Here is a 17,357-nt window from a genome sequence, read left to right as displayed (position 1 = left end):
TTTCTGGCGGGGCAAAAATTTGGGGTTCAGAACGATGAAAAAAGGTCATGCGCATAGACGGTTTTGGGAACGGAGCTCATTTGGTGCCCCAAATGGCCCCAGCTCCCAATTTTTGTGTGCGAACTTTCCGGCGGGCGAAAATTTGAAAACAAACCCAAGGGTTCAGAACGATGAGAAAATGACGTGTGAAAACGGTTTTGGGAACGGAGCTTGTTTGGTGCCCAAACGGCTATTACTGGGCCAATTTGTTTGTGCGCAAAACTTTCCGGTAGGTGAAATTTGAAAAATGGACCCATGGGTTCAGAACGATAAGAAAAAGTCGTGTGCGCAGACGGTTTTTGATCATTTAGTGCCCCAAAGACTAGCGGGCCCGACGGGGGTGCCCCGGGCCCAATTTTTGTGCGCAACCGCTTCTGCGGGCGAAAATTTGTAAATGGACCAAGGGGTTCAGAACAATAGAAAAGACCGTGCGCAGATTAGGGAACGGAGCTTGTTTGGTGCCCCAAACGGCTATCGTGCCCAACAAGGGTGCCCCGGGACCCAATTTTTGTTCGGGGGAACTTTCCGGTGGGCGAAATTTGGAGTTCAGAAACGATGAGAAAAGGCCGTGTGCGCAGACAGTTTTAGGAACGGAGCTACTTTGGTCCCAAACGGCTATCGGACACAGTAGGGTGCCTCAAGACCCAATTTTTGTACGTAACTTTCCGGCAGGCGAAAGATTGAACAGGGGGTTTAGAATGATGAGAAAAGGCCGTGCTTGCAGACAATTTTGGGAACGGAGCTCATTTGGTGCCCAAAACGGCTATCGGGCTCGACGAATGCCTCGGGGACCAGTTTTTTGTGCGCGACTTTTTCGGAGGGAGAAAATTTTAAAAACCACGGTTCGAACAAGCCGAGCGCACAGACAGTTTTGAGAACTGAACTCGTTTGGTGCAAACAGCTACCGGCGGGGGTGCCGGGGTCCCAGTTTTTGTGCGAGAACTTTCCGACGGGCAAAAATTTGAAAAACGGACCCAGAGGTTCAGAACGGTGAGAAAAAGTCGTGCGCGCAGACGTTTTTGGAACGGATTTCGTTTGGTGCCCCAAACGACTATCGGGCCCGACAGGGTGCCCCGGGCCCAATTTTTTGCGCGAGCTTTCTAGCGAGCGATTTGAAACGGAGCTCGTTGGTGCCCCAAACGGCTATCGTCCCGACGAGGGTGCTCCGGACCTAGTTTTTGTGCGTGAACTTTCCAGCGGGTAAAATTTTGAAACGGACACAGTGGTTCGGAACGATGAGAAAAGGTCGTGCGCAGACGATTTTAGGAACGATGCTCGTTTGGTGCCCCAATGGCTATCGGGTCCGGTGGGGATGCCTGGGGCCCAGTTTTTGTGCGTGAACTTTTGGCGGGCGAAAATTTGAAAACAGACCCAGGGGTTCAGAACGATGAAAAAAATCCGTGTCCCTAGACGTGTTTGGGAACGAAGCTCGTTTGATACCCCAAACGGCTATCAGGCCAGGCGGGTGTGGCCTGGGGCCCCAGTTTTTGTGCGCAAACTTTCCAGCGGGCGAAAATTTTAAAAAACGGACCCAGGGGTTCAGAACGATGAGAAAAAGCTGTGCGCGCAAACGGTTTTGGGAACGGAGCATGTTTCGTGTCCCAACGGCTATCGAGCCTGGCGGGGGTCGGGGTCTAGTTTTTGTGCGAGAACTTTAGTGCGGGCGAAAATTTGAAAACAGACCCAAAAACGTCGTACATAGACAGATTTGGGAACAGAGCTTTGTTGATGCCCCAAACGGCTGTCGGGCCAGGCGGGGTGCCGAGGGCCGAGTTTCTGTGCGTGAACTTTCCGACGGGCGAAAATTTGAAAACATACCCAGGGGTTCAGAACGATGAAAAAAAGTCGTGCACGCAACAATTTTAGTAACGGAGCTCGTTTGGTGCCCCAATGGCTATCGGGCCCAGCGGGGTGTGGTATGAGGCCCGTTTTTGTGCGCGAACTTTCCGGCGGGCGAAAATTTGACAACGGACCCAGGGGTTCAGAACGATGAGAAAAAAGCCGTGCCACAGACGATTTTGGGAACATAGCTCGTTTGGTGCCCCAAACGCTATCCGGCCCGGTGGGGGTACCCTGGGGCCCAGTTTTTTGTGTGTGAACTATCGGGCGGGCGAAAATTTGAATGGACCCGGGTTCAGAAATGAGAAAAAGTCGTGCACGTAGACAGTTTTGGAACAGAGCTCGTTTGGTGCCCCAAACGACTATCGGACCTGGCAGGGGTGCCCTGGGGTCCAGTTTTTAGCGCGAACTTTCTGGCGGGCGAAAATTTTGAAACGGACCCAGAGATTCAAACGATGAGAAAAATTCGTGCGCGCAGACGGTTTGGGGAACGGAGCTCGTTTGATGCCAAAATGGCTATCGGCTCGACGGGGTTACCCTGGGCTCAGTTTTTGTGTGCGAACTTTTCGGGCGGGCAAAAATTTGAAAACGTACCGTAGGGGTTCAAAACGATGAGAAAAAAGTTGTGCACATGTTTTTTGGAACGGAGCTAGTTTGGTGCTTTTAGGGCCTGCAGGGTGCCTCGGTGCCCAGATTTTGTGCGCGAACTATCCGGTGGGCGAAAATTTGAAAACGAACCCAAGGGTTTATAACAATGAGCATGCAGACGGTTCTTTTTTCCTTTCCAGACTATGTGACTGCATAAAAATGATGCACGCCCAAAGGCACTAATATATGAAAGAGATGTACTAGGGTTGGTGTGTATGAAAGTGATACATACCTAGAGAGTACTAGGGTGTACGAAAGAGGTACACACTCAATGGGTTATGTATATACGAAAGAGGTGTATATGTAACCATGTGTACGAAAGAGATACGCATCTCTACATTTATAGAGAGGATCTGGGGTGTACGAAAGAGGTACATACTCAGTAGATTAGGTGTATATGAAAGAGGTGTAGACTTAACCAAGTGTACGAAAAAGGTACACATTCAGTGGGTTATGTGTATACGAAAGAGGTGTATACATAACTAGATATATGAAAGAGGTACATACTCGGTACGTTAGGTGTATACTTAACCATGTGTACGAAAGAGGTACACATTAAGTGGGTTATGTGTATACGAAAGAGGTGTATGCATAACCATGCGTGTGTAAGAGATTGTGTTTCCTTCGGGATTCACCAAAGGTTGTGGGTCCTACGAGACTTACTAGAGATAGTGGGCATATTTAACTACAGTAGAATATAACTCAGTTTTTCATGTATGTATGTGTCCCATGAGGACTAGAGCAATTTATATGTTTCACCAAAGGTGGGTATCTAGAGAACATAGATGCCCAGCCTGACCCTAGTAGTGGGGTTACTTACTGAGTATTTTATACTCATTATTTCTCATGTTGTTGTTTTAAGTAAGGGTAGAGATGCACCGGCGATGGACAAGCAAAATTCGTGATCGGCCACTGGGACTAGTTTTTATGCTTCCGCTCATAAGATTTAAAGTTCTTTTCGTATTCCTCTTAACTTTTAGTTTTGATGCTTAAGACTTACTTTTAAGAATTGTTTTTTAGACTTATTTATTATCCTTTATGATTTATGGGTACCCTACTATTGTTTTAGTATTTGAATTTAATGAAAGACTTTTGAACTTACCTTGTTCAATTAGCATTTATTTCGCCATAACCGAGTGTCGTTTTGAGTTTTATGCATGCATGTATTTAGTAACAGCCTAACTTAAGTCCTAGGGGGTCGAGTCGTTACAATCGTTCATGACAGAGACTTTCATTTTACTAGGATGACCATAGGTAACATGACCTTAATCCTGAGTGAGTTGAGAATTCTTGCCTATGAAGGCGGTCCTTTATTTGCATGGGTGCAAGTGGCCAAATCGTCGACTCAAACCTACCACTTTGGGGATTCGTCCGATTGGGGAGCTTGGAACTTAACTACACAAGATGAAATTCACTCTTTCCCCGAAGCAGGGGTAAGTAGATAAATTGCTCAATTAAGGGTTGATTCTGGGTTTTGGGCAATGTGGTGCCACATCCTCTATTTGCCCGAGAGGGATTTAGTCATAGTAGGGCTATGATCTATTGTTCATTAAAGGAATCAGTGGTACTTAATGAGTTAAATGTAACTATAGGGGCAAAACGGTAATTTGGTCCAACTGTACTTACGAGCGATTTGTGAAGGGTCATCGTTATGTTTATTGGTTATATCCAATGGACACAAAAATATATTTGTAGTACAAAGAGTGCAACTATCGGTCTTTAGTGGAGTACTCGACAATTAACGGATGGTAGATAATGTGATTAAAGAGTTTAATTAATTATTTACACACCGTTGGAGCTTCAAGCTACAGGTCTATAAGGTCCCCTTGGTAGCTCAATGGATTCAAGTTGAGAATCAGATTTTGGGTTAACAAGAGGGAATTTGATTATATATGATATAATTGACATAATTTATTTGATACATTAATGTTTGATTGGAGGAACTAATATTTGAATATGATTCAAATATAATTTCTATGAATAAGATTTGTATTTATTAAATTTAATATAAATATGACTTATATTAAATGCCATAAAATAAAGAGAAAAAAAACTATGGTTTATATATTGTATAGATGCAATATTAAAACTGTAAGTTATAAATATAATATGATAAGTTAGTTTTCATATTTATTTATAATTTATTAATTATATGATAATTAATACATTTTTCTCCATACCCACCCTTAGTGGGTAGTTATACGGTTTTTATGGAAAAAGTGGGATAAAAGAAAAATATTTTCTAATTATTCCGAGAGAAGTGATTAACAAGTGACAAGATATCCTATATACTATCGAGTTACTACACGATAGCTTCAGAGACTATACGATAGTCTTTACATCTAAACGATCGAGCCAACTTGTCTATGCGATAGACTTTCTCTTCTACACGATAGTGTTGTTGTTTACTCGATAATCTTCCTCCTCCACTCTAAATCTCCCCTCTAACCAAAATAAGCCAGAGCTCACCAATCCTAGATTCTCACACTAAGAATACCAAGGTAATCTAATGGTAGTTTCTGGTTAGGTCGAGGATCGAGTTGTTACTTGTTCGAGGGAGATCGAGTTGTTCGTTGTGTTCATGAGCGAGTTTGATCGAGTGATATACTTGAAGAAGGATTCTTCAAAGGTATAATCACTCTTTGTTTTCATTTAAGAAGCATGTTGTAATTTAAGTATTGTGCGTAATCTGTTTTGCATGACTGTAAACGCATGCATTCATTCACAATGGGATTTCGACGATTCGCTTCCGCTCAAAGGTCCTATGTAATTAGAGTTTCTTCAATAATAACATTAGAATAAAATTATTACATTACGTGTATTATAATACCGGGATATTAACATATTAATTCCATAATTTAATTACTATAACATTCTCTCTTTGTACTAGACATAAGATTTTTGTTTTTTTCCCCAAAAAATATAATATTGGATCGTTAAAATAAATTGTTACATTATCTAACTTTTAAAAGTTGATGGTAACTATATAATATTTATTTATTATATTGTAAAAATCACTATTAAAAAAACAATTACTACATTATTTTACGCAAGTGGTTTTAAAAGTAAGAAAGTTTTAAATATTTAAATATGTTGTAAATATAAAAAGGTTGAAATTAAATTTAGAAAAGAACTAACTATTGAAATTACAACTTTATAAAGTTTTATATATTATATATAACTTTTTTTGAAATGCTAAAAGTATACCAGACTCTAAAATGAGTAAATACATTGGTTTAAGTTAGTTTTGAAGAGCACGACGAAGGGTTTTAGTCATGGAGTCTAATAACCACGCCAGAGGACTCGGAGACCTCATGTGTCAGTATAGGCAAATATAATCAAATCATACCTACTTTTCAAATTATTATTAATTTATTACCATTGGACCGGAGTAAAACATCATATATGAACACCTAATCTATCCATGTAATTGTCATCAATTTCTTTAATTCATGTAATCTCATGTCATATTTGTAGTCTTCTGTTATCCTATTTAAACTTACAGGTTGCTCTAAGCAACAATTCAACTAGCACGCTCCAATTTTGTTGTTAGCAGTGATTATATACATTTTCCAAAACTTAATTTCACTTTGCTATTTTTTAAATATAATATATACAGTCAATTGATTCAAGCATATACATAATAATAGTTGTACCAATAGCTTGTTATAAACTAATCCCTTTTCCATTCTTTTTAAGATACAAGTTATCGACCCATATAAATCATCAAATTTCCACTTTAGTACCCAACAAAAAAATATTGAATTCAAATAATTTTTTAATACAACCAGTTACTATTTACTAATGACATTAGTCATTAATCAGTCATGCTCATCGTCTAAATAAGCAATTGAACACGTCAAGAATACCAAAGTATAATCAAAATATTTTTTCGAAATAATTTCGATTCCATCACCAAGTCCAATCCAAATGAATTCGTATACATCTCACCGATAGGTAGGGAATGGAAATAAAAACATTCTAGGAATATAGGTTTTCCAAAACAATGATATCGAAAATCCCTAAAACGGATGCCAACCCAGATAACACTATTCCAAGAAGAAAAATATATATAATATGAACTACAGACAGCAAATGGTACATTAAATCGAACAAAATTCCTCCTCTTCAATGTGCACCAAACAATCGCATCTTGTTTTATGGTCCAAACGCTCAACACAATCTCAGCCGAAATCTCATCCTACCTAGAAAGTTAACATATTGGAGCTGCAAAATAATATGTTATCGTTTATCACTTCCTCTTTCCTTTCACTTACCACCATGCTTAGCTTTACTGTGTGACTGAAGGGCGCCATCAGAACCAAATGACCTGAAAAAACAGCAGAGGAATGACATAAGCAACCTCAGAACCCCTTCAGTTGACTGAGTAATCTTTAAAGACAAACATGCCTGTCACAGGATTTGCAAGAAAACTGGCCACTGGATTTTGGTGTCTCGGCCTTGCCGGGAGTTTTCACAAGTTTCTTGGCAGGGTGGGGAGTGGCAGTATGGCCCCCCTTCTTTGATTCTGGCACGGAACAAACAATTAACATGTTCAGCACTGATTTGAGTCAAAATTTAGAACCTAAAACGGTCCACTTCAAAGGCTAGACTAACATTACATCTTCACTAGATAAATAAAAGGAAAATATATCTGTATATGACATTCTAGACAGTCTGGAAATGGTTAGATACATCCAGCACTAATAATAGATACATAATATTAAATAGTAAGGTTTAAATACTACTTTCTCCCATTATCTTTAGCTTTAGTTCATTTTTGTGCTTTATACTTTTAACATATGTTTAACTAACTCAGAGATTAAACTAGACAGATATACTTTCAACTTTTGATCATTTTGATCCTTTCAACTCTAGTTCATTTTGATCCCTATTTGAAAATAAGAGACATTGTCGTTTTCTAGATGTGCAGAACCAAAATGAAAAACCAAACTACTCAAAAGTAAAATACTTAATACTGTTCTGTTATCATTGGAATAATGCTTATTAATGTTTGTATGAAACAAATGAATGGTTAAAGGAAATCACCAGTCTTCTCAGCCGAAGCTAACTTTGCCTTCTTAGAAACAGGGGTCTTGGAGGCAGACTCGTTTGGCCTCTTCTTGTCCAATTGAACCTACAAAAAGAACACATGGTGATAAGCATGCTAAAAGAAAGAATAAATATAGATATTTCAAATTTTCAAATAAATTGCTACAAGTAGAAGTTGAATTAGGATTGAAACACACCTTCTTTGGTGTCTCCTCATCACTATCAGTACCGTCATCTTCATTGTCAGAGCCACTGTCAGATCCGAGCATTTCCTGCCATTCATCAACAGCACTATTAAGATAAACAAGGAAATTTCATTATCTAACAATATCCTCACAGTAGCTTAACAGAATGGATTCACAAAGATAAAGCTGGGGATGCCACAATCAAGTTGCAGAGACAGTTGAAGACCTAAATTGGTCACCAAAAAAGATGGTGCTGCATTCCCTAGACCCTAAATACTAAAATTTTAAAAGTCCCGTCACAATATAAAACTCCAGATCGTGAGAACAAAAATGTTTTAGAGCTTCGTATTTATTTCCTCAGAGCCATGTTTTGAAAGGCACACCAAATCGAAATTTTAATAAATTTATCTTTGATCCATCAGTTTGGGGAAAAAGAGCAGTAATTTGTTGGTTTCCTATGAAAAAAACTAGAGGAATTAGGGGGGGAAAACTAAGAAAATGGGTCCAGGGAGAAAGGGCAGCTCGCTCCCTTTCTTAAATCACAGCACCCAGAATACAACAAAAGAGAAAGAAACTCATAAAAACCACCTCATCAGAGTCATCATCGGAATCCTCATCCTCGTCGGAGTCATCGTCTTCAGAGTCATCCCCATCCACCTTGCTCGGTTCAAGAGATTTGACATCTGCTTTCTTTGAAGATTCAGGTTTCAGACTAAAAATTTTTCCAGCCATAGACTTCTCTTTCTGGCTAGGTTTTCCTGAAAGTAAAATTTAACTGGACAATAAGCACTGTGCCAAGAATATTTCTTCCTACCAAAACACTAATAAAATTACATAATTAGATGCATTTACCATTCTCAGCGGGTGGCAATGCAAGTTCTTCATCCTCTGAGCCAAAATCAGAATCTGCAATGAGATAACACATACTCAGCTAATCAATTTCAGAAACTTGAACGATAATGCAAAAGGAACTGTATGGGGGCTAAATTTGTGAATGTTTAAAAACTTACCAGAATAATCTTCCGTGGAATACAGAAGACAGGGGACAGGGGTTAAGGAAAACAGTGGATACTAAAAGTAGATGAAAAATGGAGAAAGTGTTAAAAACCAATGCCAACATATTAAATAGCTTGTTCAGGCCTTTTCGAAATAAGAATGCTTGCTAATTGACTTAATCATAAAACCCATACAAAACAGTGGAAATATAAATTCTCAAATTGAAAAGTAAGGATATTGTTCTTGGTCATCCATAGGAGCCCGGTAACCCAAACAGTAAATACTTCCACTCTTCCCATTGTGGAAGAGCTCAAAGTCCTTCTCAAACACAAGATCAAATGCTATCTGAGGGAACTTCTCTGCAGAGAGAATTCCCAGAACAAGCTTCTGGTCATTAATCTTCAAGAAAACAGTCACGGGTTCATTCGCTTTGTCCTTCTTTAATTCACCTAGAGTCGCCTGCATAAAAACATTTCATCAATATAGCTTCATTGGAAGGTTTCATTCCAAACAAGGAGAATCAGTGATTCAACTGGGAAAAAGAACCATAAACCATTACTACAGCACCAAAAACAGTACCTGTGAGAGATGCACACACATTTGATCTCCAGGCTTCACAGAGAGTGCCTGACCAGGCTTAACTTCAACACCTAAAATCCCAAAAACCATTATGAACTTCTGCATACTCTCAAGTATTAATCAAATATTACATATTAAGAAAACCCTCAAAAACCATTGAAGTTTATGCATCTGCTTCCGACTTAGCGCAAAACATGTACCCAACCCCACCCCGAGACAAAAGAAGCTTAAAAGCAGAGAGACCAAACAATTTATTCAAAAACATGCTAAAGGTCTCGATAAATACAGAAGAAAGAAAAAACAAAACCGGTGATAAAATCAGATAGCACAAACAATAGAATCCACGGAATATGGAAGCAGAAACTTACCCCAAAACTCCATCGATGATCCGAAGAAAAATTTAGGGTTTTAGAAATATTTAGGAGAATGAAAGAAGTATAGCACTGTGTAAGAAACAATTATGAGAGAGAAGCAAACGGAAAAGAAGTTTGAAGCAATTTATAAGGGAATTGCCGCCACCTTCTTTGAGTCCTTAGGGTTTCAAATACAAATTTTATTCTCAGATTCGATTGGGCTTAATTAATAATCTCATTTTCTTTTGGGCTGGGCTGTCAAAACTTCTTGTCAATTTATCTCGGCCCAACTTGTGTTGAACTTGAACACTATATATTTTACCAATTTCAATTTTGAAGAAAATTATTCTCTCGTCTAAATTTACTCTTAAATTCTTTATTTTTATATTTTAATGATATAGTCGGATTTAACCCTTTTTTTTTTTATGTTTAGATATATTTATTATAGAGAAATTGTAATAGATGGCAAAACCAAATAGAGAAATGGTAAATGAAGTTAAAGTTTTTTTTTTTTTTTTTTGCATATATAGCAAAAATTTTAAAATTCTCAATTTTTCTATATTTCCATTTTCCCCTTCCGTATTCCTTCTCTCTTTATGGATTTGAAATTGTTTTCTTGGTAGTAAAATCTAATAATGTTTTTAAAAAATATTTAATAAGGACTAGATGTTATAACTAAAATTTAAAATGTTACCATTTTATATTTTGTTTTATCTTTTATAGGTAACATTGAAAATAATATACAGGGAGGGCAATATGGAACAATTTTAACATTTAAACTACGAAATCAAATTTCCTAACCTGGTTATTCCTTTCAAATACACGTTTTTTTTTTTTTTTTTTGTCTCCTTTCTTACAAATTTAGTTCATTTTACTTGTATTTTGCACATAGTTTCAATTTAATTAGAATGGTTTTATAAATTTTAATTTAATTTAATATAATTATTAGCATAATTTTTGCAAGGTAATGGATTGATTTCTTTTCTATTTGGCTAGCTATGTTGGTTTTGTTAATACAAATGTGAAACATTTAAAAGACAAGAAAAAAATGTGAACAAAAACATAAATAAGAGATATATTAATAAAGCATGTGTGTTTCATTTCATAAGCACGACATTCAAAGTGTAATAGCAATATATTATATCGAGTATATCAGACATAGATCAGTGAATACTTAAAAGTAAAATATCAGTATATTAGCATAGCATATCTAACAACAGTCAACATTCTAAGTGTATCGATGACTTATATAACAGCAATCATCATTCAATTAATAATTATTTTGAAGTAAAACACGTGTGTTTCATTATATATGTAAGGTTTTATGCCCTAAAACTCGTAGATAATAAAGGTAACATTTGACCAATCATTAATAAAACGTCATCAATGTTTATTACCGTAAATATTATTTATCTTGTTATCTTGCCTAAATAACACGTAAAGCCGTGGACCCACGATTGACATTTTTTAGTTATGGCTCACACAAATTCCTTTGACCAAACACGATTAAATAAAAAACAGGAAACAGAAAACAAAAACGAGTCGTAAAAACATAAACAATAGCATAGATAATGGAAATAGGGAACCACAAAATTAAGCTTACCCCAAAACTCCATTGACTTGAAGAAAAATTTAGAAGGAATTTTGCAAAAGTGAAAAATGTCTTTAGCAATTTATAAGGAAATTGCCGGTAGCTTTTTGGGTTTCAGATTATCAAAACATATTAGGAAAATTGTTTTGAATTTAAATATTTATTCGATTATCTTGATTTAATAAATTTATCTTTACATTCAACTTTACTTGATGCAATAATATTTGTTCATATATTCGAATTACTTGATTCTCAATTATGTATTCGTTATTTTTATTTCCCATTTTACATCTCCATCGAAACCGCCTTATAGAAACAATTTTTTTGTAACATGTTTATCTCTCTTGTTGTTTTAAATTTGATAGTTATTTAGTTTTGTTTTTCCATTCAAATCTTGGTATATTATATTTATTTTTTAGTTTCGAATATATATTTATTATTTATTATATAATATCTTGATTTTCTATTGAAATTAAACTACCAATTTTTTTCTTTTTATTAATTCGCGCATATATAATGATTTTCAAACTAGTTCCCTCCCCTTTTCAATATCGTTAGATTTAGGGAAAAGTGCAAGATTAATTTGATTTTTTTTCCCAATTACCTTTTAATTATATGGATTTGTTACTAGGTACTTTAGTCTGTTGAATTAAATAAAACAGGGCGTCATATATTCTTTTGGCCATTTTTATAATCAATAACATGTTTTTAGCTATTTTCAGAATGAGGTTTTTAGCTATTAGCCTAATCAACAATTATTATTTTTTTAATCATAAATGTCCTAAGATACATAGATTTTTCATAATATAAATTTCAGATTGATTTTTGGATCTTTTTATTCATTCGAATCATTTTCGTCAATCAATTTAGCATATCGACCAATATTATCTAAAAAAATTATGAGGACGTTCAATTTCTCCCTTTGTACCTTTTAGTTGATGATCATTTGAAATATCTTATGTAATTACACATTTAAATTATTAGAAAAATCTCAATTTATTTCAAATATCTACTCCACGTTGTATAAAATGAAAAATTTTAAAAATCACATTTTATTCTCTAATCTCTAATTCTCGAAAAATATTTTAACAAATCCCATTTTATTTTTTATAATTTATCTCTCTCTATAAATCAAGGGGGAAAATCATATTGTATCCTCTAATTGATCTCTTCTTATTCACGAAATCTTTTTTAAAATTACATTTTATCTCTAATATCTACTTCAAGTTAAATAAAGTTTAAAGAAAAAAAAAAAAAAACCATCACTTTTATCCTCTAGTCTCTTATTCACTATTTTTTTTTAATCACATATCATCTCTAATAATCTCTATTTCATATTAAATAAAGTTTTTTTAAAAAAAATTAAAATCAAACTATGATTTGAGATCTAAGTTTTCTTTATAAATAGCTGATTTTAACCCACATTTTCCATCCACTATTTCCTCTCCTCTCCCTTTTTATTTTTTAATTCTGTTAACCGATTCTCTCTAGTTTTTTTTTTTTTTTCTTGTTTAGAAATTTTTTGTACACATATTTTTCTTAATTCATAATAGCATATGTTTTCCAAATTGTAAAGTTTAAAACCAAGAAAAAAAAGGGTTGCAAAACAAGAGAGATTAAGTTGTTAGGGTCCTATATTCATATAGGAAAATTATTTTTTATTGAAATTAAATATGAAAAAATCGAAATTAGGAGAGTAATAAAATCATCCAATAATTAAAAAATCAATATAGATACAATTATAAAAAAAAAAAAACAATACTTGATTTAAATTAAAGTTTAAAATTTAGGAGAATAATCAAATCATTCGATTCAAATAAATAATAATAGTAATATGTTTTGGTTTAATTTAAATTTAGAATTAGACTCTATTCTAATCATCAATAAAAAGGTTAACTTTTTATTAAATAAAAATTTATTATGATATATATATATATATATATATATATATAGCAATTAGTCAAATAAAAAAAATAGTTAAGAGATTATTATAACGATTTTTTTTAAAGCAATTGTTTTGGTTTAGTTTAAAGTCCAAGAGTAAACGTCAAATCATCCAATAAAAAGTTTTTAAAAAAATAATAAAGGATTATCACGAAATTAAATAAAAAAGTTTAAATCAAAGTTCAAATTAAGAAGTTAATCAAATTATCAAAATTAAAATTAAAAAATTTAAATAAGAGATAATTATCACGAAATTTAAGAAAAAGTAATATAAAATTCAAAGGATGATCAAATAATCCAATTCCAAATATCAATTACATTTTTCAACCAAGTGACGACGAATTTTAAATAATAATAATATATTTGTGTTCATATTGAAATTTGAAATCAGAAAGATAACCAAATCATCTTGGTTAATGTTGTCACGTGCCCCAGACAACGCGTAGCAGCCGACGTCCTATAAAATGGTTAATTTTAAAAGAAAATAAAAAGGAGTTGCCACCAATCCTTTTTAATGTCTGATTGGACATCGAAATGAAATAAACAATTTTTTAAATAAAATTAAAAAAATTGGTCTACGAACACTAGAGTTGAGGTCAGGAGTTGTTTATGTGTGAGAAGGTGTTAGCACCCCACAATACCTGTTTAAAAAACAGTGGTCAAATCTTAAATTTTGAATCGATTTTTTTAATATATATAAATTCATTTTGAAACAAAAAAAAAAAAAAATTAAAACAAATGTCTTATTTTACCTTCATTACTCCAATATTTGGAATAATTATTCCATAAAATAAATGGATAAATTCCATCGATTGAACTATATTATAATTGAAGGTTGTTTGAAGCGTACGACAGCCATGTTTCATGGAGGTTGGCTGGGCGCATGATGGGCGTGAGGCATGGAGTGAGTGGCTAAGTGTTGGCCGAGAGCATGTCATGCGTTGGCCAAACCTCATGTGAGGTTAATCGGGCGCTGATACATGTGAAGAGGGGCAAAGTTGCCTTAAGCACTTAGGTTATGCATGTGTTGGCCAGCGGGGTTGCATTGGCTAGGTAAAGGCGGCGTGCAAGGAAAAGCTAGTGTGATGACCCTAGGCAATGCGACAGGCACAAGATGACTTGAGGATATATGTTCGAATGCGCCATGCGATGGTAAGGAGATGGTGAGCCATGCGTTGGTTTAAGTGGTGACCACAGCTTAATCACTGACTTGAATGGGCCATATGTCCGACGGAATGTACAAGCATACAATTGAAGCAATAAAAAACAATAAGTACTCTAACTACATTTAATTTGAGTTTCAAATCATGCATGAATATAGTTTCCATAAAAGAGAGTTTCAAGAACATTCAATCCTTGCTCATTTCCACGAATTTGAGCTTCAAATCGATAGTAGACCACCAAAAGTTTCTTCTCTGTTATTCTCCAACTTGGATTTGAGTGGTGGAGACTCTAATTGAGGTCAATTAGATGAAGGGAAGAAGAAGGTTTGAGAGAGAACAGAATTTCAGAAATTCCAGCTGCAACATCATCTTCAATTTTCAAAATTGAAGTATTTATGAATCTAATATATAGAAGCACTAAGCCATAATGTTGATTGACACTTCAATTGGTATTATCATGGTGGGATAGGTATTGATCTTATGTTGAATCCACTTCAATTAACAAAAATTGGAAAACTCCATTAGCAAACTAATTTTTGCTAATTTTCAATTTTTATTTAATTTAATTTTCTATTAAAATTAAATTTAATAAAAAATTCAAATATGAATTTTAGTTTACAAATTGAAAATGTTTTATTTAAATAAATAATTAGATTAAATTAATTAATTATTTATTTAATATCAAATATTAAATTAATTAAACATCTAATTTGCACATGAATCTCATTCATGCTAATCAACATTTAAACCAACATTTAAATATTTTAATCTCTCCGATTACGTTTAATTTATAAATTAAATGTTAATTATATCGAATATAATCATCCAAATCCTAAATTGAAGTTGAACATTTCAAATTTCAAAACCCTAAATGGAAATCTAAACACTTCAAATTGAAATTCTAATTTCAATTTTGAACATTTCAAAATCACTAAATTTACTAATCCAAAGGTAATTTTACGAGTTAGTAGAGGGATTTTATGGACCTATAGATCATGAGCTCCAACGATTTAAGATTTATTGGCTAAACACTTTAAACTGAATTAATCAATATTCAGTAACTACCGAGACACACATTATAGCTTAGTACTTGCACTCTCCTCACTGTAGATATATTTATGTCCATTTGATTTAACCGTAATTAATAAGTCGACCATTCACAGGTTGTTTGTAATATTGATTAGGTCAAATGTTGTTTTACCTCCGATATTACATCTTGTGGTCAAATGTTGTTTTACCTCTTATATTACATCTTGTTCCTTAAGTTTTACTGATCTGAACAATTGATTTGTGATCCAATCACTAAACTGAGTTCCTCTCAGGCCAATGAGAGGGTGGGGCCCCTTGTTCAAGACCTGGATTCAATACTTAAGGATCAACCTCTTTACTATCCCTAAATCGAGTAGATGTGAAATCCGTTTGTCCCCTATGTACCCAGCTATCTACCCGATCTTATCCCTGAAATGGGAGGCTTATTAAGTCGGCGCTGTGGAGCCAACCCTCACCTATGCAGATCTAAGGATAATCCTGAATAAACAATAGTTCATAGTTAGCTAAGGATTAAGGTCGAGTTACCTAGGTATCGATTTGAAACAATCAATATTAAACAGTAAACAACATTATAGAGTAAGAGTGACTTATTTATTAGTCCAATCTTATATAAACTCATTGCATAGGACGCCCCCGCTCCCCATGTTGCTACGTAAACGAATCAAGATCACTTCATTTGTAGCACTTTACAACAAATTATAACAACTATATAGTGAGCCACATCCGATAGTGTTACCGGAATAAGGCACCCAATCTTATTCATATACTATAAACTGTTTTAGCTATTTACTCGAACTTAATCCATCTTTATGTCACCAAATAAAGTTCAAGTATTCATATAATAGCCATGGATATTTAATTTATTGGATTTAGTCTTTACAAGTTCAATTTACATATTCAACAACAGTTTTATTGAATAAACGTCAATAACGTCTTCATTGATAATAGAAAATGTTTAACATTACAAACTGCGAGTTTTAGGACATACAATCTAACACTACCAAGGTTAAGAAGATTAGACCTAGTTAGTGAGTGAGTTGTCAGCCTAATGATGAATTGTGGGCATGCAACCTCATCTATATAAAGGAATGCCTCAGTTCAAGGGGTCGGTTCGAAAAAAACTATTCATGCTAATGAAGTGATTGTAGAGCCATTTGAACGAGGATTGAGTACAGTTGAAGCTTGAAATTAGGAAGATAACCAAATAATCTTGATTAATGTCGCCACATAAGACGATGTGGAGTGGTCGACGTCCTTTAAAAGGGTTAATTTAAAAAATAAAAATAAAAAAGGAGTTGCCACAAATCTTGTTTATAGTATGATTGGACACCAAAATAAAATAAACAATTTTTTAAATAAAATTCAAACAAAAATGGTCTGCAAAAACTATAATCGAGCTCGGGAGTGTGGGGAAGTTGTTAGCACCCCATAACACCCATTTAAAAAATGGTGGCTGACTTTTAAATCTTGAATCGGTTTTCTTTTTGAATAAATTCATTTTGAAACAAAAAAAAAAAGTTTTAAAACAAATGTCTTATATTATCTCTCATTACTCCAATATTTGAAAAAATGATACCATAAACTAAGTAGAAAAATTACATCGATTGAACTATATTACAATGGAGGAAAAATTCCTCACCTCAAGAAGGTAAGAAATTATTACAATTTCTCGAAATCCATCATCGGTATAGCCTTTTAATAAAGGTTTTTTTTAAACATTAATTAAATTCATTTTCTCTTGGGATCAGATCTCAGACGAGGTGATCCCTCAATTCAAGAATTCTAAGAAATCGAACTCTCGAATTTCCTAGATTCCATCAATTTTTTTAAGGAAAACGGTGGTCTTAAAAAATACATTATTAGAAAACCTACTAAAATAATATATTAAGTTTTTAAATGTTCAAAAACACACCAAGAG

At 34.3% G+C, this 17,357-nt stretch overlaps 1 protein-coding gene across 1 annotated transcript; it reads right to left on the bottom strand.

Annotated features, from left to right (window-relative positions):
• Positions 1–6,433: 6,433 nt before the first annotated feature.
• On the bottom strand, positions 6,434–9,863 carry LOC120087633 (histone deacetylase HDT1-like). Its single transcript, XM_039044473.1, has 10 exons — positions 9,707–9,863; positions 9,339–9,409; positions 8,998–9,218; positions 8,774–8,787; positions 8,616–8,669; positions 8,352–8,521; positions 7,776–7,850; positions 7,576–7,663; positions 6,937–7,054; positions 6,434–6,856 (listed from the first exon to the last, which is right to left on the bottom strand). The coding sequence occupies exons 1-10, from the start codon at positions 9,717–9,719 to the stop codon at positions 6,796–6,798; spliced, it is 885 nt and encodes a 294-aa protein (XP_038900401.1). The 5' UTR covers positions 9,720–9,863; the 3' UTR covers positions 6,434–6,795.
• Positions 9,864–17,357: the final 7,494 nt, after the last annotated feature.

Source organism: Benincasa hispida, chromosome 10 (assembly GCF_009727055.1).
Source record: "Benincasa hispida cultivar B227 chromosome 10, ASM972705v1, whole genome shotgun sequence".
Lineage (NCBI taxonomy): Eukaryota > Viridiplantae > Streptophyta > Magnoliopsida > Cucurbitales > Cucurbitaceae > Benincasa > Benincasa hispida.
The sequence above is the reverse complement of the archived record's forward strand: the minus strand, read 5'-3'. Positions and strand labels throughout refer to the sequence as shown.